The sequence below is a fragment of the Astyanax mexicanus genome, chromosome 11 (assembly GCF_023375975.1).
Source record: "Astyanax mexicanus isolate ESR-SI-001 chromosome 11, AstMex3_surface, whole genome shotgun sequence".
Taxonomy (NCBI): Eukaryota; Metazoa; Chordata; class Actinopteri; order Characiformes; family Acestrorhamphidae; genus Astyanax; species Astyanax mexicanus.
In genome coordinates this window covers 24,813,827-24,841,131 of record NC_064418.1, presented here as the reverse complement: position 1 = coordinate 24,841,131, position 27,305 = coordinate 24,813,827, and the positions used below count along the sequence as shown (strand labels likewise).

The 27,305-nt window shown below is 36.5% G+C and overlaps 1 protein-coding gene across 1 annotated transcript in view; it reads left to right on the top strand.

The window, feature by feature from the left end:
- mgat4a (alpha-1,3-mannosyl-glycoprotein 4-beta-N-acetylglucosaminyltransferase A) overlaps positions 1-27,305 on the top strand; it is a 48,667-nt gene that overhangs the window by 6,470 nt on the left and 14,892 nt on the right. Inside the window, exons 3-8 of the mRNA XM_049484870.1 lie at positions 9,807-9,974; positions 10,994-11,134; positions 19,281-19,414; positions 21,381-21,427; positions 22,009-22,122; positions 24,183-24,258. Of these exons, the coding sequence (XP_049340827.1) occupies positions 9,807-9,974; positions 10,994-11,134; positions 19,281-19,414; positions 21,381-21,427; positions 22,009-22,122; positions 24,183-24,258 (680 nt within the window). The remainder of the gene's footprint in view (positions 1-9,806; positions 9,975-10,993; positions 11,135-19,280; positions 19,415-21,380; positions 21,428-22,008; positions 22,123-24,182; positions 24,259-27,305) is intronic.

Genomic DNA, 27,305 nt, shown 5'->3' with positions numbered 1-27,305 from the left:
TGTAGCTACATTCTATAAATGAGCTCCGAAAACATACATTCACTCACTGTCCTGTAGAGATGCTCTCAGGATGTACTGAGAGACTTCATGAGTTAAAGTGAGAAACTTATTAGAAAGTGCTGTAATTGCGGTTAATACTTCACTAGTCACTTATTTTATTGTTATATTTTCGCTACATAATTTTCCTTTCTGACCTGTTCCTGCTTTAACATTAGCTAGATGTTTCCCACTGTGGGAATAAACAGATGATCTTATCTTAATGAGTGAGGTAATATGTACACAGTCGAGTTAAACACACTATCAGCTCATGAAATAACATTAGCATTAAAACGCTGATCTCTGCATTGGGATCTGTGTGACTCTTGTCTGCAGAAGCTGAGAGGTTTGTGGTGTTTTTACACGTTGTCTTGTTTTTTTGCGACGTCAAAGGAGAAATATTTCGCATCTTCTCTCTCTCCCTGCTGCTGACACTGTCGAGTTAACTCCGAGTCGAGCCCCATAAGTAAGGATAAATCACAGGAGAGTCTTTCCTCCCGGGTTTGTATCTGAGCACGCCACGCTGCTTCACTAAAGCAGTAGTGATTGGATCTCTTCCTAACTGGACCCTACCTTTTACAGAACTAAATCAGTTCTGATTGCATTTCGTCCCTGCCAAATATTTTCATCTCGTTTTTATTTGTTGACGAAAATGTCAGTTAATTTCGTCTCGTTTTTACTTTTTAATACTGTTTTTATTTAGTTATTGTCTCGTTTTTGTCTTGAAAAAAATCTTTGTTTACGAAAATTATGACACAAATTATTTGTCAACGAAATTAACAGTGCTATGTATCTACAAAAGAACTGAACTGCGCAATAATTACTTCATACATTTAAATTGTAATCATAAATATTATTATATAATAAGTACCCTTAAAGATTCTAAGCTGTTTTTAATGATATTATTGCGATCAATATGATTTGGCATGCCCCTAATCTCAACTCTGTTCAACAGCAAGTTAACCTTCTGTCTCCTGCCAACTTAACTGTGCAATTACATGCTACCACCCTCATGCTCTGCTGCAACTCCAACAATAAGAATGAGTTACACCCATCCTCTTTTTTTTTTTTTTTCTTTTTTCAGCATTTCTTCCTTTGCGGTTAGATTTCTCCTGCACTGACTCTCCATCCTGAGGGTGTGTTGAGCACACAATGGGCCAAAAATAGCTGACTGGTGAAAGGCGTCATTATCCCACACATAGAGGAGGAGATAAGAAGCATGGGAGGGAGGTTTAATGCCTTCGGAAGAGAAGGAAGAGAGAGACAGTCTGTAGACCACAATTCGCTTAGTTCTGCACCCCTGGCCGATAGGCTGAGCTGGATTGTGTCACCCTGCCTAACTGAGCTGGGAAACAGAGCTGCTATGAGCAAGTACTGCAAGAGCCTGAGGCAGAGGTTTATAAAGAGTATAAATCTGATTTTATAAATCTGTAGCAGAATCAAAAAGAGGGCAGATAATTGGGAGATGTATAGCTCAGGACTCAGGATATAGTGGTTTATTTTCAGTAAGTGTATGTAAGGCGGGCTGTTTCTCTGCTGTTCAGTAAAAATCAATAAATGTCAGGTTTTTCTCACACACAATTGGTTTAGGGGTGGGGAATATAGTGTATATATTCGGGCTGGGAGGTTAAATTTAAACTAGGTCTGCACAATACATAAATTCAGCATGTTCATGGCATTGTGCACATACACAGTTCTCACATCACAGGGCACACAATGTCAGATTAGGTAAATTAAGTTAAAGACTACAAAGAGTTTCACTGCTTAGTTACATGATCATGTTGAATCATTGACTTTTGATAAAATATCACTTTATTTTCCATGTGTCGTGCAGCCCTAATTAAAACATGGTATTCAGATCCTCAGACTGACAGTCTTGTCCATGTAGGTTATTTATTTTATTCTTGTAATGCTGTAATATTGCTCTGATGATATTTTAACCACTGTGTGTTCATGTACTTTCCCTTTAAAACCTACTACCGAGTGTATAGTCACATGACTGCACTGGTCTACGGCATAGAAGCAGCATGGAAGAGAATTCTGCAGCATGGAAGATGAACACTGTCCAAGAGTAGCATCTGCTAATCTGTTAATAAGGCAGCGTTGAGACCACTTTTATGTCATCTTGTGGCAGGACCAGAGGTGGAAAAAGTACTGAAAATGTGTAATTAAGTAAAAGTACCTTTACTTTGCTAAAATTCTACTCAAGTAAAAGTAAAAGTACCCATCTAAAAATCTACTTGAGTAAAAGTAAAAAGTACTCAATTTAAAATGTACTTTGAGTAAAAGTTACATAGTTACTTTTAATTATATGATGTAAAAAAACAAATCTTAAACTAACTTAAACTTAACTAAATAGTTTTTAATGAACTATTATTCCACATAATTTGGATCTTTCAGGCAGTATTTGTTCACACCACCCCATAAAACATTTTTTTAAGAACAAGTGACAGGTTTCTATGATCCATTTTTTCTTTACTCTTAAAAGGTTATGGTCATATAGGTGACTATAAACTGTAATTTTATAGTTGTACAGTTCGTTATTATTTTTTAACTTGCCATTGCTGTGCTTTAACTGCTATTTACATGTTTTTTTTTTTTAACATTTAAGCCGATTGTTTAATTATAAAAATACTTACCACCACATGCTTTCGCAGGTTTGATGTGGAAGTTTTGAAAGCTGAACAGCTCTGTCCGGCGGGGCACATTTTGCATTGCAGGAGGAGGTTATTGGCTCGTTAGTCCACGTTTGAGCATCCATGCCAATTATTTTTATATTTTTTATTCAGACAATTGTTTGTTTTCCCCAGCATTTTTTTACTCAGTAATTGGGAGTTTTCCAGTGTAGCAAAGTAAATTACTTGTCAATGTACTTGAGTAAAAGTAAAATTACCTATTTTACTGCTTTAAAAATTACAAATTACTCATAAAATCTACTCAATTACAGTAACTTGAGTAAATGTAATTCATTACTTTCCACCTCTTGGCAGGACCCAGTATCTGATCAGACAGCACCTGTAATTATTTACACATCTGCCAGAGACATTAACTGCATACTGAAATTTGTTTTGTCAGTGCATGTGAATTACAAATGCACTGCATTACAAATACATTATGTTTGAAACACCGTTTTTCAAAGACTGTGTTGTGTGTCCTAAATCTGTATGTAGGCACTGAAATAGATACATCCCCAAAATCTCAGTGTTATGCACTAGTTGTTCTCAGCTTGCAGGTGTGAGATTGAAGGTTTATTTTAAAAACACAACAAAGCTAAAATAGATTGTGGTCCCTTTATTTATTCTCAGCAATAGCATGCGCTTCCAATTCAAATAATGTCCTCTTTTAAGAGGAAGAGTAAACAAATATAAGCAAACTAATTTTAATCTCAACTTCCTCCCTACTTCCTATATAGCCAGTTAACAGCATTTAGGGGTTAGGTTTCCAAATCAGTGAATGGATGAGCAAGAAAAGGAGAATAAAATGCTTGACTTCAGAAAATTAACACTGTAATATCTCTAAAATTCAATCCTCTTGACCCAAATCTCTTCAGAGACACAGATTGCGAATATAAATATAATTGCATGTTATTAATCCATGCAGAAAGAGGGACAGTCAATTTTGGGTATATTAATGTCCTAAGTAGAGCACAGTAGAGCAGTGTGATGATTCATCTAAATCAACCTAAATACAAAAGATAATTTACAGTGATGTGAAAAAGTGCTTGCCCTCTTCCTGATTTCCTGATATTTTGCATGTTTGTCACACTTAAATGTTTCGGAACATCAAACCAATTTAAATATTAGTCAAAGACAACACAGGTAAACACAAAATGCTATTTTTAATTAAGGTGTTTATTATTAAGGGAGAAACAAAATCCAAACCTACATGGCCCTGTGTGAAAAAGTAATTGTCCCCTTGGTAAAACATACAATCACTGTGGTTTCTGACACATGAGTACACTGTCTCTAGCCACACCCAGGCCTGATTATTGCCACACCTGTTCTCAATCAAGAAAATTAGGACTTAAATAGGACTGACAAAGATCCTTAAAAGTTACACATCATGCCGATGTCAAAGCTACACATCAAATAAAATTATTTAAAACTGAATTTGCATGTAACTTTAAATACTTTAATGCATGGATTCAACTGCATGAACTCCAGATTTGTGCAAAAGCCTTCAATAAGTTGATAAGATCCGCCAGAGTCATTTAAATAAGAGCACTTCAAACGGAAAGAGAACCGACAATGTTTTTGTCTTTTGTCTTATACAAAGTGGTCTGTGTCACCCAAATTTGCTTTAAATAGTTCTTTATTTTACTTATGACTTCTTATGTTGTTATGTTTAAGAAATACATAACTTTACTTAAAGGATTTAATGAAGAATATCTTGTGTTTTCAGTGTGGTCTCAGATGTTTGAATCCCACTGTAGGCAGCAGGACTTTGTCCACACTGTGCAGCCAGTGTACATTAATTAGTAGGGCCAGGGAGCTGAGAGAATGTCAAGACCGTGTCAAGACTGGGAGCAGCTCATATAAGGACTCTAAGGCAGTTGTCCAGTTCTTATACCTAATATGGTGGAAGAATGTCAGAATGGCAGGGAATGCCAGTGTGAGCAAACTACCTCAATGAGGGTTTGTCAGAGTAACTGAGAACTGTTTCTTAGTGTGGAATGAGAGCAGGGGGAGAGAGGAATTAAGCTATTAACGTCAGTCTGAAACAGAGAGACTGTGCATGTTTAACAAGAGCATGACTTACTAAGCATCCCAGGCCACATCCATAAGTACCTACTTCCTGCAAGCTTATTGAAAACAACCTTCACTCAGAGCTATTATAATCCATATATCTTTCTGTGTCAGACTCCCTTCTTCTCTCCTCCCTCTCTTGTTCCCTCTCTGTCAGTAGTGTTAAGCTCACAATGCCAGAAGAGCAGAAAATGCCTAATGTGCCCTCTGTTGTTTTCTTTAATAATTTTAAAGTTATTTTTTTGCATATGGTTAAAGTTTCATTAAAGAAGCATCATCATACACAAAACTTGCTCCACAGCTTCAGAGATGAGTCCTATTTTATTGGCAGGAACTCTGTACAGTGACTACACAAGCTATGTATGAGCATTTGCACATCTGTGTCAGCAGTGTGTGCAAACGTAGTGTATTTTCACACCTGCACCTTTAAGTCATGTTAAATTGGACTCTGGATTGTTTTCTTTCTTGGTGCGATTCGTTTGTCAGGTATAAATTCTGTAATTTTACATGGTTGTTTTTTGTACAAAAACAACCATGCCAGCACCCTTAAGAGGTGGTGGTCTCCGTCCATTCCCAAACGAACTCTGAAACAGTTTTTAGACCACATGCATAACTTGTGTGACAGAAAATGTGTCTTTTTAAATATTTGATAGAAACAGCAAAACTGCTTTTATATATTGTCACTTAATGTGACTGGTTTTTAGGTTGTATCCTCATAAGCGTAGATGAGTAATTCTCAAAATCCAGAAGAAATACACCTGTGTTCCTTTTTGAGGTAAACTTTATTCCTCACCTGCATGCTAAGAATAATTTGTAACCCTGTGTGCTTCTGGAGGATATTTGTGGCTTGTTGGGGGCGTCATCTTCCTGACAAGTGCGTCAGAAGTTCCTGATTTATAACTTCACTCCCAAAAGATTTCTCATCATGACTTTGGCACTGTGTTAGCCTTAAATTACCTCTGAAGGCATAAATAAGCCTGCAAATTTGCTTTGTATGTTTTATTGAGTTTTGGATGCATGATATTAGGGGGAAGGGGGTATCATTGCAATATGTTTTTTTATATCAGCAGTATTAAAAAAAAATATTAATGTCATCAGAGGTCAAGTTGCAAAGAAAAGGGCACATTTCTTTTATCTTATGTGACATTGCATGTCCTGTGATATGACTGCTATGTTTTTTATTTATTTATTTATTTATATATTTTTTTCTACTTTTAGTTATTGAGCGAGACATACCCAGCTTTGGTGCAGTCTGTGAAGGGACTGCCTATACGCTTTCATCTTCAGAGCTTTATCTTTGTAGTGCAGCTCTGTGTTGTTTAAGAGAACAAAGCGTGTTGCTGTGATGGCTCTCTAGTGTTTCTTTGTGTGTGTTTGTTTGTGTGTGTGTTTGTGCACATGCCTGCACTGTATGACAGGTGAGCCACATTTTGAACTCACCTGTGTCTGTGTAATTCTGACTTGCTTGACAAAGGCTTGTTTGTGTGTTTAGACAAGCTCCAGTAAGAGAAGGATGGATGATCTCCTCCTCCTCCTCTTCCTTATTTTTGAACAAATATTGATGTCTCAAAGAGGCATGTTTTAAATAAAAATATGGATGTATTTTAGTGGCGAGTAATGAAACATGCTCTAATTAAATAGCCCAGACTATGCTCATAATTTATGATTATTGTACCCAAGAAACGACTGTATCCATCAATTGCATAATCAGCTAATGAGATTTAAGCTGGAAGGAGTGTAAAGGATGCCAAAACTGTTAGTGTTTTTGTTTTTATTTATTCTTTTTTTTTTTAGATGGTGGTTAACAGTGCAAACACAATCTGATATCATAATGTATAGAATGTCTTTTGTCTGCAGTGCACACAGTCAAGTGTTTGCATTGCAGCATTACTTGTGCATTCCTCTATTTTTAGCTTCTTGTGTCACACTGGGACATTGTATTGCCTTCCTGACTAAAATATAAACCTGTTAAGTTATTAGCAGATGTTGTCTAAGTCCTGATGTCTTGTCACTATAAGTGTTAGGGTATGTTTTTTCGTAAATATTTTACTAAATCATGGTTGATTGCACGCAGGTAACAAATATTTACATTTTTTTTTAAATAACTTTTTAGAATTTGATCCCTGTTCTCTGTGTAAAAAAGGTGTCTGTCATAATTGTTTCTCATAAATGCTTCATACTCTGTTTATCAATTTAATAATTAATTATTTTTTGATGTATGAGGTGTGATTGAAAGATGTTTAAATTAGTGGTGTCGGGCATAAAACTAAACGCACCAAAATGTGCACCAATAAACCATGTGAGCACGTTGTGTCCTTTGATTGGCCAGAACTGTCTGGCACGGGAGCAGTGTTTATATTTGTGCAGAGAGAAGCTGCCTTGGGTATCTGATGTAGAGAACCGAAGTAAATTTTGTAGTAATGCCATAAGTGTGCGTTGGTGCCTCCCTAGATCATGTATGAACTAATAACCAAGTAGAATACTGTCCGAGTGAGTCAGGGTGTTTCACCTACCCTAAAGCTCCCTATCCAGACTGGAGCATTACACATGCAGCGTCGTTATATTAAACAGAGTCGCGCAGCCGCAAGCAGTGAACGTGGCAAATGCTCTTAGTGTGTAAAGAGCATGAAGCAGCAGAGACCGCGATTGTTCATAGCAGTAACTACATTATGTGGCTCACATATCAGATTAAACTGCGCCTTATCAGCACTTTAGCTCAATTAAATAGAATTGTATTTGATAGCTGGGTCAGATTGAACTGCTGTGTGTTGACCGGGGGCAGGGCAGATCACGACGGAAGTGTGAGTCAATTTTGATGGCGTAATTAATTGCGAAGAAAAAAACGCGTTACTGATTCCAGATTAATCCAGAGCATTAACGCTTTATCGTTGACAGCCCTAGTTTAACTGTGTTCAGTGTTCACAGAAGATGACTTGTTTCAACCAACAATATTGTGGTAAATACCACACCTGCTGCCTGCTTCCTCAAATGAGATTTGAACATCTGGAGCTGGCTGACTTACATTAGAGAGCAGAGACTGGGAGAGAGATGCAGAGATGGATAACAAGATTACGGAGCCGAGCCTCAGTTTATCGGCTAATCTTTTTACAGAAGCTGGGAGCTGTCTGGATCTCGAACTTGTGGGTCCTAAGAACACTCAGACTGAGATAATGATCACTCAGGGACTGGCTCCTTCATAACAGCTTGTCATTATGAAAAAACTACAGTCTGACCATCAGCAGTAGCAGTAAAGCTAAAGGAGGAATTAAAAAATATATAATCACATTGGTTTTAAGAGCTAAACCTCTACCATACTAATGTGTAATGGACCAGTTGATGGATTTTCTTGCTGTGTGAGCCTGAAGGCTGGTTATAAAGACCAGTCAGATATCGACCCATCCACAGATCAGATGTATGGATGCGGTGTACATGCGTTGGCATGTCCAGTATTGATGACCCTTGTCATATATTGTTAATGAAAAATGCCTATTCCTTCAGTCTCCTCAGTGCGATTGTGTGGTTATATGTTAAAGGGAGAATTGGAACTCCTTTGCTCTCCTAAGGTTTGTAGTGAAAAGACCTCTAGGGAAACAGGAGCAGCAGCTGTTGTAAACAGCCTCATTCCCTTTTCCATCATTTACCACTCAACAAGTACCCTGCCTCGGGCCTTCAGCAATGTGGTTCATCTACAGCAGTGTTTGTGTGTGTGAGAAATACATGGTTCAGTAATTACAGTATTTGTATCTGCGTACATGTAGGTTGCCTAGTAATTTCAGTATTATTTTACAGGCCTCATGTTTTGATCTGTTGTGTGGCTTATGCTGTCAGTGTGTATTACAAACAACAGTGTCATTTGCTCAGACATGTGTAATCGGATATGCCACAAATAACTTGATGGGTGTTTGTTCCCCTCTTTTCTCAAGTAAATGCTTGTATCAAGGGATTTGTCTGATCAATAATTAATAAACTGATTAGAGCCTCTATTTGAAATAATATATATTGCTCATATAATGTTTTTTTATTCTGTTATAATTTCTCCCGGGGTACTGTACGCTTAAAACAATTTAGGATGATAAAGTACTGAGATTGTTTGAGTTGATGGTTAAACTAGAATATGCTAATTTGATACATGGATAAGATGAAATAATCTAAAATGTATCCACCATAAACACGTCTGTGTATATATTTAAAAGACCTGATGGAAAAAAAATACTAAGCATAAACTAAAGCCATTTTTCTAGTTGTGGTATAATTTTCTTATTATGGTGTAGTATTTAAGACCATGAGTCTTATGCTTACTTCATTTTCATTTTAAAGTTTGACACTCTTCTCAGGAGGTAAAGCAAGGTTGAATTTATAATATTAATATTAAGTCAAACATAAATACTGTTCACTGATATAAATTGATTATTGAAGGGGACAGAAATAATGGTATCGTGTGGTTTACACTGGTGTGTGTGCATGTGTGATTTTTTAAATTTTATTTGTGATTTATGATTTTTTAATGTATTTATGTATTTTTTTAATTTGTTTAATATCTTAGGGTAGATTAACAAAGTTTCCAGATTAACTACATGCATTAATGTGCCCTAGTAAATATATTTTATAATAAAATAATAGTAATAAAAAATAAAATTGTAAATTGTAATTGATACAGACAGCAGCAGTTAAATACATAGATTTTACAAATATACTTTACAGTATTTGTGTTCAAGAAACCATACATTGCTATACAGGCAACAACCCAAACAGAATTTGACCCTTTGACCTTCAGTCTGTGTGAGCATCCTATTCACTGAGACTTAATGATTAACACCTGGCTCCAGATAGTCTTGCAAAGCATATGAAGTAAGCATTTGCACAGAAATGTTTAAAATACAGAATATTTAACAAAACATTCCTTACAATTAAGAAATGATCCTACTATATATATTGTTTTCTATTATTGCTTGTGAAACTATAGAAATATCAGCTATACAAACAACACTGGAATTAATGGAATTTTCTTTATTTTTCTCACTGTAGAGAAGTTGGTAGCCTACCAGCGGGAGTTTCATGCTCTGCGGGAGCGACTTCGTGTGGCAGAACATCGAACCCTCCAGCGCTCCTCTGAGCTGAACAACATCCTGGAACAGTTCCGCCGTGCCATTGCAGAGACCAACGGCAGCAAGGATGCTCTCACCAACTTTTCAGGTTTTTATACAATACATGAAAACGTTTAGATTAAATTCCGAGAGAACAAAGAATAATCAAAACTCATTACAGCTTAGAGGAAAGCACAGCTATACCAATAGCTGTCTGAAATATGTTGCGCCTCTGTTTACTTATGCAGAGCACATTCTGCTGTCAGGTTGTAACCTGGATCTTATTTTAGATCATCATAAAGATTATCAGAAAATTGTAGCTCTAGAACCGTCATTCTGTAGAAACTTGTTTTGTCATTTGGTAGTGGATAAATCATGCATAGATAATGGTTAGGTATCAGTATGGGTATTAGTAACTGTAATCATGAACTAAAGCATGGACAGTGTCCCTAAAACTAAAGCCACCACAGGTCTACTGCCTCTATGTTTAAATAATCAACCAGCCCTCTTTCCAGCTATATTATCTAAATTGAAAACACTTATTTTCTGAGCTAATATTGGCCAATTGTCATGTCCGGTCATTCTTCACAAAAAAAAAAAGGCACATTGATGTATATACTTTTAATGGATTCAATTAAATAAAAAAATTATAATCTTAACACATTAAACTACATTACCATTGACCTACTTGTGCTACAGCTGAAGGGCATTGTGTTAATGAAATATTTAGGAATTATCTGCCATGCAGTGTTATCACCTTAAACAAATTCCAAATAATTGCTTAAGAAGAAAATGAAAAAGATTAGATAACAGCACATACATGTTTGTCATTCAGGACACTGCGCTCTTGCTTGTTGTGAGTGCTGTTTTCTGCTTTGTTTGTCATGTTCAGGTGCTGTGTATAACCCAGTTTTGCAAGTGATATTTTTCTCGCTGAAATATTAAGTGTGGTAGTGAAAGCTTTGATATGAATGTTATATCCTACTTTAAATTTATGCATATAAAGTATTATGTTTTTTGGGATTCATTTATTATAGTGTACTCTGACTCTCTGTGTCATGTGCCTTTTATCTGCCCAGATGTTTTTTCTAAATATGTATTTATTTTAAATATAATCTGTTTGTTTAGATGAGACACAGAAGCTTTTGAAGGAGTTGGCTCACAGGAAGCCTCTCCAAGTGCCAAATATCTACCACCACTTGCCACACCTGCTCAACAATGAAGGCAGTCTGCACCCAGCTGTCCAGGTGGGCCAGGGACGAACCGGAGGTGAGCAGCACACTCCCACTGGGAGCATGCCACAGGTTTTTCATTTGTCTCTCTGTTCTGGCATACACAGGGCTTTCATTGGGTCAGCACATTGGTTGACCACCACAGAAAAGCAAAACAATTATAAACCAGCAGATGGATAATTTTCCCTCATTTGTCTGTACATAAGCATTTGGTGGAAGCATTTGTTTAGTAGGTTTATTATTCTGCTGCTATTGGCTGTGTTGCCCTAATGACAGCAGACCAAGCACAGTGTATGTTTACTTTCTTGAGAGCAGATTTCAGCAAGGGGAGTTTTTTTACACCTGTAGTTTGTTGTTCTGGTCTGAGTCAGTTAAAGAATTTTCATGAAGTGATTATCTCTTCTTATTGGTCAGACATGTCTGGTTAGGGGTTAAAAATTTAAATATATAAAAAGTTCTGTGCAGGGTTTCTCACAGCAGTATATAAATTAAGGCTGCTTCCTCGACAACCAGTAAACTTGCGCCCATCCGACTTCAAAAAACAGGAAACATTGAATCACAAGCACTGCCACTAGAAGTGAAACATGGCAAACAGAACTGTCAGTATTTAATGATGCATGTGCATGTGTGTATGTGTGCGTTTATTATATTATATTGTGTTATGTGTCTATTTATTATATTACATACAAATGTTATATAATTTAACAAGATAATAGGTAACGTACCTTGATTTATGAGAATAGCAAATTATACATCTTAACGTTAGTCCGTTATGATGTGATAAGATTAAACCTTTGTTACAAATTCTTTCTTAAAGTAAAACTTAACTTACTTAATTTGCCACCTTAAACAGTATGTTGTAAAAGCATACCCCATAACATGTTGCTTATAATACCTTCATAAAATAAATTTCTACTGTAAATGCATATATTTATGCTTATCTAAGGGTTTCCCAGTAGCTTGCTGCAGGGTCTTGGGAACCCATTGTCCATAGCGCTCACCCTCAGCAGCCGTGTCAGAATTTCATAAGAGGATTAGACTCTTGAGTACAGTGATGTTTACCAGAAAGACCTTCCTGGGGGCAAGAGCACGGGACACCCCCACCCCCTTTTTGTGTGTGTGTCTCCTGTGCTCTCCAATTGTGCCTCTGCCTGCAACACCCGTCCAATGTTTGTGTACTGAATGCTGAAAGCAGCTCAGTGGAGCAGGCTGAGGTAATGGGAGGATAAGAATGGGGAGATCTGATGCTGTTACAATCCGTGTGTATCCATTACCTTTCTCTAAACGCTCTTCTTGTCTAGGCTGCTTTTAGCATCACAAATTCACTGATTAAAACTACATGACATCCTACGCCTGGAGCTGCCCTGCCCTGGTCTTTTGTATTCGGTTTATTTAGCATCCAGCCTGTCTCACTGTTCTGTGTTGTGTTGTACTGGTCTAGACTGTAAAGCACTGGATGCTTGTTTTTGCACTGTAAGTTTACCCTGTCGCACCCTGACATCTTATCTGGGCTGCATTTAAAGGCTTTGGCTTTAAGCACTTTAACTTTGGCTTTATTGGTCAGCATGTGAAAATAAAGCTTTCATACAGGTTTTTACTGTATAAAAGTATTTAATGTAATATGCAGGAGGATAACTGTTGGTCATTTCTGTTGGTTGGTGAGAAATTAACTATTAAATGTGTCTTAAAGCAGCATTATGTGATATTACATTGTTACATTCTATAGAACAGGGTAACAACAACAGGGACATTGTTCTCTCTATTACAAATTTAATTGTACTTAAAATGCAAATACTACATAAAGTGTTTTATATCAGTTATGCAAGAATTGTTTTATTTCTTTTGAGTGTAATTTACTTTTACACCACTGTCATAAAAACAAATTGTATGTTAAGCCTCTCCTAAAGGACAGTAATTTGCTGTCAAGCTGAGAGAAGCATGTGAGCTGCTGAGTTCCAACCAAGGTTACCAATGACTGTGGCATTATTCTTACTATTACAAGTCATGTATAAATGTGTTTATACTCAACTGTTTAAAATATATACACATTTTTTTTTTTCTACAAATGAGCTTCAGATTTTTGCCTGTTAGATTGCATAATTTGCATATAAAAGTGAATGTGGTATGGCATCACATTGCTAGCAGAGAAGAGTTGTTCCAAAAAGTAGATTTTGTTTACGTTCCTTTTTTTGGTTCAGGGTAAAGAAGTTAATGATTACATGACTTTTTAATGATGTGGCTCTATTACAAGTGGAGTCTGTGTACAGTTTGAAGTGAAATTATCAGCAGTCAGATCATGGTCATATGCTGTAGCTTGATGTTTTTCTTCCCCTGGGAGTGAGCAAGAAATTCTCAGGGAATGATTTTTTGGAAAAGGGAGAGGCCACCCATGCACTCTGCTCTACTTGACTTCACATACAGACTTCCCCCTTTCAGGCCAAGTAAACATATCTGCCCCTTCCCTCTCACACTCCCAATGGGATCTCCTAATGGCTCAATGTGCATTTACTTCTGTCTTCCCTTTAGTTCACTGTATAAGCGTATTTTCCCTAGTTTTTTTGGAGTCAGTATGAGATCGCAGCTGAGGAAGGGCTATTTTTAGACACATAAATTGGGACATCTTCACTTGTCCAGGCCCCAGAGACTCTGTCTCCCACGCTCACCCCATGCTCCCCGAGACACAGTGAAAGGAAATGGCAAAGGCTCGTTGAGAGAGACTGAGAAGAGTGGCTTGGTGTAACTGGAAAACGAAAGTGTTAAGAAAGCAATTGTAAGCAAAGGTACGTAAGGGAGTGTTCAGTATTAGAAATGAATCCAAACATTTGATGTCTCTGGAGGCTGCCTCCAGACATGCAGCAGTTTATGCTTAACACAACCTTGAGTTCCTCAATCACTGTGCCTGTATCTCAGCACTTTTTGTGCTGCTAGGAAGCAAAAACATAATTGTAAAAGATTTACAGGGACACTGAGCATTTTCTGTGCGTCTGAGTGCCTGAAGGCCAGACAGTTTTATGTTGTGGTTTTTTTTTCTTTTTTTTTTTTGATGGTAAAGATCAGGAGGGGTTGTTTTTGTCTTGTCACTTTAACTTTTCTCTCTCATATGAATTTTTCTCTCTCTTTGTTTCTTTCATGGCCTACCCCCAACTCTCTTGCACTTTCTGATCCTTTTATCCTCGACCTACTTTACTTACTTGCTGCCTGGTGTTCCTCTGCAGTGAGAGATGATACAAAATGAGGACATATTTGATTTCCCTCTATTTAGCATGGATGAAGTATGACCGTGTGCTTGCCAACCTGTCCATCTTGACTTTCTCTAAAACGTGCCAACACATATTTCTAGTTTCAATATAATAAAAGTGGTAGTACCAGTCTATATCCTGTGCAGATCACAGCTGTTATTTCTCACATGTCACAAGTTCAAGGTCTTTTAATGAGCGTCTGCGTTTTGCTATGAGTGGGTCTGTTCTGTGATGGTTATCTTCATTTTTTGTCTGAATTGCGATATGGCCCTAAAATAATATCACGATATTTCATGGTATTTTCGCGATAGCAATATTCTTGGCGATATGACAAAACACTTAAACACAAAAATTCTTTCAAGAATATACTTTTGCATATGATATGATGAATGGCATACCCTAACTGAGATATTAAAAATTACAAGAATTTTATCAGATTTGTAACAGAAGTCATGATATATAATGGGAAATGAGAACAGTGTGATTAGATTTTTTTTTCTTTTACTAAAAACAGCAAAAAAGGAGTACCCTGATGTAATAAATAGAGGACAGTGGTATGACACGACATTTCAGGGTGTAATATTGTTAATTTTCTATTAATCTGTAATACACATCCCTGTCAGTAAAATTACAAAATGTATAAGTACTGTAATGACCATTGACAAACAAAAAAAACATAAATCCTTTTATTATATGTTTTCTGTATTAGTATGTACTTATTTTATTATTCATTTTTTTGTATTGCTTCTGTAACCTGATACCTTGGCCAGTAGTCATGTGATCAGCTCCTCCTCGATCTATTCCAATTTTAGTCAGAGTTGCATGGTATTAACAATTTTAACATTTTTAACATTTATTACGGCCGTCAAAAAGCCTTCATTGCAAACCATTCATAATGAAAAATGAAATGAATTCTGTTGTGAATGTGGCAACCTTAGGACGTTTTCACACCAGCACTATTTGGTCCGGTTAAAACGAACTCTGCTCTGTTTGTAACTTTAGTGCGGTTCGATTGAGCAGGTGTGAAAACAGTAATCGCACTCTGGTGCGGATCAAAAGAACCGGACCGAGACCAGCTAGAGGAGGTGGTCTCGGTCCGGTACCAAACGAACTCTGGAGCGGTTCGCTTTGGTGAGAACGTGATCCGGTCTCGATCGGATCCAGCTATTAAATATAAGCCATTTATTTGAGCTAAACGGCTGATAAGACGCAGTCTAAACTGATTTATTAGCCAGATAGCGGTAATTACCACAGCTAAGAACAAACGCTGTGTCCATGTGTGCGCCGTCCGCGCTGCATTCACAGCTCACGGCCGTGTAACTCTGTTTATTATGTTTACATCTGTGCTGTACATAGAAACACTGTGTTTAAAAGCGCAATGTTTCAGCGTTCAGTGTAAAAACACATATATGCGCTGGAACACAGAATCTTCTCGCTATATTTACTTTTTTTGTATATGTATATTTACTTCCAAGCCAGACCACGCTCTGACCAATCACAGGACACAGCCTGCTTGCCTGTTTATTGGTGTGCATTTTGGTGCACTTACATTTATGCCTGTGCGAAACCAGACTAAACAGAGGGAGAAAACTCTCTAAGTAAACGAACTTATCAACTGATTCGGACCAGAGAAACGAACTACAGGTGTGAAAACGCCCTAAATATTGGGTACTTGTGAAGAGCGGGTTTTAAACAAACTTTGGGCTGGAATTTCCAGGACCTGACAACTCTGCTCTTAGTGAATGTCCCTGATGTAGCTCATGATAAACTGGCTCTCTGCCTTCTCTACTGCTCCAGAGACTGCAGAAACCACTAAATGTTTGATTTAAAGGCTAATAATATGTTTACATTTCTAATGAGCTGATATACAGTATGTACAGCTGTTGTCATGTCCCTTATCTGGTGTTTTACACATTTGTTGAGACACTGAGAGCAAGCAGTGTTTTGTAAGCCCATCCCTGTGTGTCACAGCACCCTGTGTACTGAGCTTCATCATACTTTAATAATGTGTCGATGTTTTTTTTTTTTTTTTGCTGTTGTCGATTGTGTCAACTGATCTTAGCAGCCCTTTTATTAAGTGGGTGCCAAATGTACGGGACATTCAATTTATGAAGTTGTGCAAACTTTTTTTTTTTTTCTTTTGCCCGCCACCACCCCCCCCCCTCTTCGGAGGACTATTTAAGACTTTGTTTTTATTGTTTATTGGTTGAGGAAGGATAGGGAGATTCACAAATGATAAGGCAGAAAAATAAAAAGAAGTGGGGAACAATTTATAAAGAGGAAGGTAATGGGAATGGGGAAAACGAGAAAAGAAAAATAATAATAATACAAAATAGGGAAAAAATATAATAGAATAAAAAAAAAAAAAATCAGAGATGGGTGGAAATTAGCTTAATTAGCTTAAATGTTGGTAGAGAGTGATTTAGTAATTAATGCGACCATCAGTAATAAATATTGATGGGGGAAAAAATAATCTCCAAAATAATTCCAAGTGTTGCTTTGTTATGTATTTTTGTAGATGTGTGTGTGTGTGTGTGTGTGTGTTTGTTAGGAAGACAGTAGTGTTGGGTTGGGTATTGGATCTTGGTTAAGCTGTTTTCATGGTGGATTGGTTGATTTTGTGGGGTGATTACTGTTGGAGGAAAGTAATGGTGGATGTCCAGATTGAATTGTGTTCGGGGATTTTATTTTTGGCAAAAGCTGAATTTTTTTCCATGGATATATGATCAATTAATACATTTTTCCATTGGTTAATAGTGATGTTTTTTGACTTCCAGTTCATGAGGATAGTTTTCTTGGCGATGGTTAGAGCTGTAAGTAAGGCAGTCGTGGTTGATTTTGTTGTGCTGATGATTGCTGTTGTGTCTCCTAGTAAACATAATTCTGGGGATAGAGGGATAGTGTTATTCAAGGATGCAGTTAATATTCTGATAATTTCCTGCCAAAAGTTTTGTACGGGTGTGCAGTGCCACATGGCGTGGATTTAGTTATCTGTGGTGTTTTGGGTGCAGTGTGAGCAATTTTCGGAATCAGTAAAACCCATTTTAAACATCTTTTGTCCGGTGTAGTGTGTTCTGTGGATAACTTTATATTGTATAAGCTGTAGATTTGTCGTTGTGATTATGTGAAGGTTATTTTTACATATCTGTATCCAGAAATCTGAATCGGGGGTGATGGATAAATCTTCTTCCCATTGTTTAGTTGGGAGTGTTATTTTTGGGTCTGGTTTTGGAATTGATTTATACATTTTAGATAAGCGTTTTTTGGGAGAGGATATGTTAATAATGTCGATTATTGCAGATGGTAATTTTTTGATTTTGATTTGACTTTTTGATTTTGGAGCTCAGCAGTGATGTTAACTGGTGAAATTCGAGGAAATGATTGCTTCCAATGCCAAAATTCTGGGTAAGATATGGGAGAGATACCATGGTGTTATTGTGGATATATGTTTAAGATGGGTGATTCCTTTATTGCTCCAGGTAGTGAAGTGGAATGTTTCTTTAATCATAAGATCAGGGTTATTCCATATGGGTGAGTTGGTGCTTAGTGAGAGAGTGGAGTTTGTGATTTTGTGAAATTTCCACCAAGCTGTCAAAGTTGTTGCTATTGTTAAAATTTTGAAGCAGGCATGCTTTTTAAGTGTATGAGTGATAAATGGTAAGTCTGCTATGTTGATATTTTTGCTTAGGGTTTGTTCTACGTCTATCCATGTACTGTCAGTCTGGGAAGGCCTTATCCATTTTAATATATATTGTAATTGCGTTGCAAAGAAATAGTTGTGGAAATTTGGAGCTTCTAAGCCTCCCTGGGTTTTGGAATTTTGGAGTGTGGTAAGTTTAATTCTAGGTGGTTTATTTTTCCAATAGAATTTAGTAATAGCTGCGTCTAAGGATGTTAGCCATTTAATGGGAGGTTAACTTTTAAGATTCCTAGATCCATAATGTCGTGAGTGTACCAGTACATCATAGAAGATAATACCACCCACAGTGAACAGTACAGTGAACAGTACAGTGGGTGGTAATGATCTTGATCCTGACATCTGGCTAGAATTGTCCATATAAATAGACCAGAAACCCTGGCAAAAATCACATCCACATTCAGCACACACAAGACCCCACACTCATATCCTACAGGCAAGTGCAGCGCACTTTACCTTCAGTGAGGCAAAAGTTGTGGGACATGATGCAAGTCTCATGCTCATCCCATGTTCAGTGTAAACGATGGGAAATTGGAAATAAATAGTTAAGATCAGCATAAGATTAAAGAAAACAGAAAAGAAAATGAGATGTAGAGTTGAATTTTGGTAAACATGGAAGACAGCGGGTGATGTTTATCCTGTCTCAGTTGTTGCAAATTTGTTCTTGTGTGTAGGTGTGGGTTTATTTGGGTAGGCAACAGTTAATGGCTCTACAAGGTTAGAAGAGAAATTTGGTACTTTTATTTTTCTGACCCATGTCTTCTAAGCCTAAGGTTTCATTTATACGCCTCTTCACATACTCTGGCCCATGTAGGCATGTAAGCTTTCCTCAGTCTGATAGACCTTGGTACACTACTCTGTGTTTTGATGCATCTCTGTTCTCTCCTTCTATCTTTAGAACATAGAATGGTCCTATATAATGGGCCTATGCAGTGCATTAGCCTCGGGGGCTGCTCTCCCAGCTTCCTCAAAGCCTGTATGGTATTTTGTGCTTTTATTAATCTGGACAGGGGACATAGACAGATACAGTGCCATTAAGCCCTTAGAAAAAATGAAAGCTGAGCTTCAGAATCTGTCCAGGACCTGCTGCAGTGTTCCATTTAATAAATTATACTGGCTGACTTTTCATAATTCTCTTAATTGCAGCTTCATCTAACTTCTCTTTTTTTTAATTGTTCATAAGCTAATGCAGATGAGTGGAAGATAAAAAGAAGAAAGTGAATTCTTTGTTGTTCTTTCTTGTTTAGTTTCCATGGTAATGGGGATCCCCACGGTGAAGCGGAAAGTGAAGTCCTATCTGTCAGAGACGTTGCATTCACTCATCGATAAACTCTCGCCTGAAGAGAAGCTTGACTGTGTGATCATAGTTTTCATTGGGGAGGTGAGTGCACACTTTGTAAGGAAAACGTGTGTGCACGTACTTTGTGTAAATAAATGTGTATGATGTGGCTGAATATAATATGGTGCTATATTTGCATTTATATACCTAATCTAAACACAGAAACTTTGTTGCAAACTTAGCAAATGTGTCGCTATATTTAAAGACATTTTAGACCTCTTGAGAGAATTATTTTCAAATAAGTTACAGCTGCTTCCCACAGAAGCGAATTGTCCAATCTGCCCTTGAGTGAGAGAGACAGCTCTCTGTCTCTGCATCTCTGCTGTAAGAGACAGTGCAGCACATTCACAGTGCACGGCAGCACACAGACATAAAAGAGCTGAACATGTGCAGTACAGCCAGGGACCAGGCACTGATCTACTGTTTGCTTCTTTTTTACATTAAGATCATTCCTGTTTCTAACCTTTTGAGTGGCATAGGTGTCTGACCATTTATTAAATGCATGGACCACATTAACTACATTCTGCTGTAATACATTCTAGTATCAGCGCAAAGTATATTTTCAACATATTTTGATTGTTCTTTTAAAATGTGGAGTTTTTTGGAAATGTGCACACAGTTATGCTTTGTCCTGGGAATAGGGGCGCGGCCACCTTGACCCAGTAGCACAGACGGACAAAGACACAGGGAGTGAATGAACTCAAAACATACCTTTTATTTGTTCCACCCAACACCAAAAACTTGCCTCACCCTTCCTCTCACTGCATGCGTCCCTCCCCAAGTAAAGGCTGCAGCAGGGCTTTTATGTTGGTCAGCTGGCGTGGGCCGGACACACGATTACCCGGCCTCCTCACATCACATCACAATGAATTTATGTCACAAATATGCAAATTGGGGTATTATTTTATTTATCCACATTTACTAACTTTTCAAGTAAGCTTTTGCTAATTTACTCTTGCAAATGTTGGCAACTCTGCACACAAAGCACATTTCATGTGAATTAATATACTTATTTAATATACTGCCAAATAAAACGGCAGTAAATCTCTATTATTAATATATAAGTAATACGATTCTCTGAATGACCATTTCACTACACCTATTGAAAAGACAAGTTACAGTGTGTTTAATAGTGACTTTTGGGAGGATCTGATTTCCTTTTTTGTTTAAAACTATTTTCTCAAATATTGATTAGTTCATGATATCTGTAGATTGCACATATATAGGAAGTAGTGCTGGGAGATATGACTGACTTAAAATAATTGTTTTTAACTGTAATTTTTCTTTGGTACAAGCTTCTCTAGGTGCTCAGTCAGTTTGGTGTTTTTTTTTTTTTTACCAGTATGCTTACAGACACTTTTTGCTTAGAACACTGAATAGGGCAGTTTTTAAGATGACTGTACATTAACAAATAGTAGGGAAAATATTAACATAATTTTGAAAAGTAGGGGGAAAGAAACTAATTAATTGACATTATCAATTTATTTTGTTTGTAGGTTCAATCAATCAATTAATTCTCCCAGTCCTACTTGGGAGTATATTTGCAAATATTTCCGATGGCATGTTGCTTATTATTAACTCAAACATATTCAAACACGCACAAACGACTGTTTGCTCATGGTTTACGTCCAGCCCATTTGGTTATGCTTTATCAAAAGGTGATTAAATAAACAAATATAAATAAAAAAAAATATACGTTTCTCCATATGTAGTCTAAGAGATTGGGTACATAAGCAGTGCCCTTGCAAATAAACTAAATAATGTAGCTCCGAATCAACTTTGGTTTAATTTAGTTACTTTTAAAAAGGCTTTAAGAGAGCATGCTTTCTCTCTCCAATTACAGTGGTTTTCAAATTTGTACACTTATTACTTGATCATCTGTGTGTGTGAATGTGTGTGCGTGTGTCAGAGAGACAGATTTAAATATTTCTCTCTGTGTTTCTTAATAGTATCATGATATTTGGATTTGTGTGTGTTCTAACGAGACGCTCTGTTCTCTCCCCCACAGACGGAAATAGAATATGTGAATAGTGTGGTCTCGAGCCTTGAGAAAGAGTGAGTTACAGTTTCGTCTGTCATCACTTTACACACACACAAACTCTCAACTAGCTAGTAATATAAATAAACAGTGCTGACTTCAGGTATTTTAATACCCTACTGGATTACGCCAAACATACAGAGACCTATATTACAGAATATGTTAAAGTAATATGTGAGATAATGATTTATAGATGGCTACACGATGAGCTTTATATTTGGAGAAGAACAGACAGTTGTACACTTATTTTAACTGTGAGGCAAGATGTAGGTAGATTGGTGTTGTGAAGCAACTTTGTTAAAAAAGATTACAATATATTAATAAAGAGTGTGATCCAAAACAAAAGTAAGGCATTCAAAGAGAACATATTTTTTTGGATTATGGTTTTGAAGCACTTTTCAAGCAGATGGTTTATTAAAAAGAAAAAGAAATGATGTTGCCAATGTTTTTTAAAAGTTATATAGTTGTCAGTTATAAGTTGTATATTTTGTTCCATTGTTGATCTTTGTTGTTTTAAATTGATGATTTAACAAAGATATGACACTTTTATCAGATATTGATTTAATATATCTTTTCTTCCAAATTATTTCTCCATTAGATTTACCACGGAACTCAATTCTGGGCTGTTAGAGGTAATCTCTCCTCCTGCCAGTTACTATCCAGACCTCAACAGCCTGAAGGAGACCTTTGGAGACTCTAAAGAGAGAGTGAAGTGAGTACATGCTGTTCTTTCATCAGTCACAGCCTGTGAAATTACTGGTGCTTCTAGCTTCAGTTTATTACCAGAGAACATTTAAGTCCTTAGGGAAACTGCTTGGTTGAGAACGTGTGGAATAAGTTGCGAGGCTGCTTGGCATAATCTGATTAGCAAGGAGACACCCTGCTTTTCACCCATGTTGGTAAGAAGTACTTCTGATCATAGTAGATCATGTTCTGCCTTATTAGTAGTAAGTAGGCCAGAACTGGAATTAAGTCGTTATAGAGGATGTATTTTCTGCTCAGTATTAAAGATTTTTAGTAACTATTTTTTGTTATTGTGTTATTGTGTTCTGTTTATTAAGAAAGATAAGATCTTACTTATGAGTGCTGTCTTAATGGTTTCCTAAAGTGTGGGTACCAAAAAAAATCACTAATGGATCTTGAAGTAAACATATTTAAACCTTGAGCAATAAAAATGTCCAGGATTGATCCTTCATTCCTGAATTAAACATGAAGGTTTAAGAAGCAAATGTAAAAGGCCTTTAATAGTGGATGGTCAACGTTTATTCCACAAAAAAAGTAACCAATTCTTATGGAAGGACTGATTGACACAGTAAATAAGAGTAGCCCCAAGCATTTAGATTAAATAATATCAATTCAGGCACAAATTATTTAAATACTTATATACATTTCTACAAGGTGGAGTTGAAACAGACTCAGTCTGAGCAAGCTATAAATTAATCCACAATGATTAAGTTTCCAAGAATTAAGTGATGACTGTTCAAACTGGAAGGAAATTGATTTATAAACATATCATAATCTTAGTTAGGACCATACACATTCTGGTCCAATAAAGATCAAAATAGCCACACAGATTAAGTATAGAAATACAGGTTAATATGTGTCCAGCTGTTCTGTTGTTACTATACCTCCCAGATCCGTGCAAATAAAAAAAAAAGTCTTTACAAATAAGAACACATATGGTAAACATGTTTTCTTTTCTAGTAAAAGTACAAATCTCTGTTAAATAGGTTAAAATTCAGTCTAAATGAAGACCACCACTAATTTGTTAGTCAGTATTCAGGTCATTTTGAAGTGATTGTATTTGGAGTTTGTGAGACTAATACATAATACATAAAGTAATACATTAAACATGTATTTATGTGCTTTTTAATTTCTCACCACTGACTGGTCTCACTGCAACACTTTTGTTTGTGTGTTACTTTGTGCTCATATCCTAGTTCTGTTTATTAAATATTTATGCTCAGTATCTTTCCTCTCTTTAAGGTCTATACTGGAGAGGTTAATTAATGAGCAAGCAGGGTTCTTTGCAGCTTTGTTCCTGTGTTTTAAAATGGAGAGAATGATTATGTTCACAGGGCATTACAATGCCTCAAGTGTGGTGAAGAGAACAATTAATGGTACTGATGTGGACACTAGCGTTGTACCATATTGTAGCGTACGCAATAATATCGGCAACACTTTTGAATATCGTGAACGATATTTTACGCTGAAATATCGAGCCATATCACCCACTCCTTATCATCATATCAGGGTACAACTTTTGATGTTTTTAGCAAAAGAGAAAATCCCACTGTTCTCATTTCCCATTATATATCTACTGGAGAAAGATCATATCTGTCCAGTATCATTTATTTTTCTTCAGTCCTGAATATATGAAGATATTTGGAGTGCATTATTTGTATCATGACATTCTGGATCATTGATTCTGTTAAAAATCTGATATTTTCTTAATAATTTTTTATATCTCAGTTGGGGTGTGCCATATCTTATCGTATACAGTTTAATTTTAAAAAGAGCGTGTTATACTACTCATAATGCACATTTATTGTGGCTGTGGTTATAATCTATATCAGTGGAGCTGCTGCAACTCCAAAGTGAGTAAAGGAGGTTCTCTCCTTGGCGTGATGAATAATAAGACAGATAGAGTAATCTTCAGGAGAGTAGTATAGAGAAGTACATAAGCAGCCTCAGCAGATTAACTCCATTGTGTCCACTGACCTAGTGGTGGTGATATTTTTGTTTTACAGTTATTGTATTGTACTTTTACAGATGGCGGACCAAGCAGAACTTAGACTATTCTTTCCTCATGATGTATGCGGTCAGCAAAGGAGTTTACTATGTCCAGGTAAGGAAAAAATGTCAGTACCCTGTTTAGACATGGTCACTTCACGTGTCAGGATTATCGCTCATATATTTGAAAAATATCTAAATTATTATTATTGTTTTATTTTATTTATTTATTTTTTTTTTTAACAGTACTGCCGAGCCCTAAGAACAACCCCAACACCTGTAATAATTGCATTCAGATTTGAGTTTGAAAACCTAGAAACATATTTGGCTACCAATGTAAAAATGAATCCAACCTACCAATAATCTCACAGAATAAGACATACAACACAGCAAGCCTTAATATAAAGATGCATCATCTAGAACAGTTTCAGCACCAGTTATCTTACGGATGCTGTGTTAAGCCATGCTTACCTTATTTCCAGTACCCCAGTCTGTTGGCATGTATGCGCAGCCTGAGAAATCTGAGCATGCTCTGGTTAAGAGGATACGTGCACTGAGAAATACAGTTACTGAGTTAAAATCCAGCTCTATATGATATTTTAATCAGATTTTTAGACCTTTAGTATGCTGTTATATGACTGCTTTAATAATCAGATAACTGCATAAATCCGTTCATAATTGGATTATTAAGTGCATGCAGACAAACTCAATAAAATGCATAGACTGTAACTGTCCTCCAATTGAATTGCAATAATACATGAACTAGAACTTTAGTGCACACAGTGTTCTCTTAAATGCATATACATTATCACCCAGAAAATTATTCTTGCTCTGGGGTTGCTGTGGAAACAGCCAGTGGTGGGCTGCAGCGGTGCATTCAAATGAGGACAGGGATTATACACAAACTATTTTGTTTGTTGTGGGATTTATATATTTTTATATATTTTGTTTATATATTATTTAATTATTATTATTTTTTTTCTTACACTTATTCGTACAAGTTGTCATGGGAACACAGAAATGGGTCTTCAGAGGCTATATTATATAAAATACGGTGACTAGCTTAGACTGAAAATTTTCATTATTACCAAGACCTTTTTATGTAAAATATATCATGAATATCAATATATTCACAACAATTTTATAGAAGATATAAAAATGATCATATCGTAATACTGTGCCTGAAAAGAATGTACTTGGGTGGTTTATGTGGAAATGGTTTGGAGTTTAGAAATTGTGTATGGAGGGATGATACTCACAGAGTACAGGCTTGTATATTTTATAAAATTAGAAACTGTGGAATTAAAGGAGCAGCATGATTGTTTTTTTTCACCATCTCGTACATCATAATCCAGTGCAGTTTGCTGAGCGTGTAAACAGTGTTACTTTCATACACTGTTAGCTATATACTGTAGACCAATCAAACATAATATATACAATATAATATACATAATATAACATCACCTCCTTGTTTCTACACCCATTATGCATTTTCCGGCTTCACTAATTTATATAGGAACACTTCGTAGTTTTATAATTACAAACTTTCTTCTGCCTGTTTTTCTGCATACTTTATTATACTCCTTTCACCCTGTTCTTTAATAGTCTGAACCCCACAGGACCACCGCAGAGCAGCTATTATTTGGGTTGTAGGTCAATCTCAGCTCTGCAGTGACACTGGCATGGTCATGGTGTGTCTGTGTTTCTTGTGCTGGTATGATTGGATCAGATAAAGCAGTGCTGCTGGAGTTTTTAAACACTGTTTTTTACTCACTGTCCTCTACTCTATTAGACACTGGTACTTAGCTGCTCCGCTTTGTAGAGGTCAGAGACAGAAGCTCATCAGTTTGTGTTTGTAATAATCATTCTTCAGTGCCCACAGGAGATTGTTGGTGGATTATTCACGATTTAGCAGTGACACTGAGATTTTGAAAAACAACTGATCTGCTAGCAGGCAAGCAAGACGCCAAGTCAGTCTAACTGCAGTACTGAGAATGGCTCACTGCCCAAATAATAGCTGTTATTTGGTGGTCCTGCGGGGTCCTGACCATTGAAAGAACAAGGTAAAATAAGGATAACAATAAAGTATGCAGAGAAACAGATACAGAACTACAGTCTGAAATTGAAGAACTGGAAAGTTTTCCACTATGCTCAGAGGAGCTGAAAAATAATAAAGGAGGTAAATATCATAATGATATGTTTGATGAATGTGTTTTATTCATATTGTTTTAAATATATACAGATATTTTATAGTGATGTCACTCGATAAAATATTCACCTAATTAATCAAAATAGAATTCTGTGATTAACCTTGATTAATCACACTTTTCTTTCTAGGGAATAATCTTTGGTAATGGATATTTAAATGTGTATAAAAGAATTAGTGTTAAAAACACTTACATTTGTATTTTCGCCAAATCTTCAAAAATAACAAACATATTTTTTTTAAATGCTGGTATTTAACGGTGTTTTTTGGGAAAATGACAGTAATAATGGTGTAGTGTGATTTACATCTGTCAGGCTAGTTTTTTTTATTGTATTATAATATCTCAAGGTAGATTTGATGCTTTTTAAAATATAAGGTTGATTTGCCATTTCTCTGAAATATTTTTGGTCATTTTGTCACAGCCTGGTCACAGACACAGAATCTGTGTGTCTGTGTGCATGCACATGTGGAAAGAGAGACAGACTGTGTCCCATTCAATGGTATTGCATTCTTAGAGGGATCTCTTGCATCACTGTGCCGGTTTCTGTCCAGCCCTGAAACTGACACTAAGAACAAAGACATTCCCACCATCATGTCATGTCTTAATCCCACGCCCTTCTCATTTTCAACCCTTCACTCCACTGGAAATGCCTCCCATCCATCCATCCATTTCATTTTACCTTTCTTTCTGCATTACATGGCCTGTTTTGTTTACTTATGCATGTTTGTCTTTTATGATATGTGTCTCATCTATTTTAGTTTTCCCATTTCCCTTCCATTGTCTTCTTTCATGCCATGCTGTCTTAGGAGAGGAGGAAGGTATCACTTTCATGTTTTGGTTTTAAACCAGGTCATATTAGTGTAGAACACGCACTAGCTTTGTGTTCGAATATTCCCAGCACCTCTTTCTTTTTTACACATATAATGTGTGTATGTATGTAAGAGAGCCTCTGACT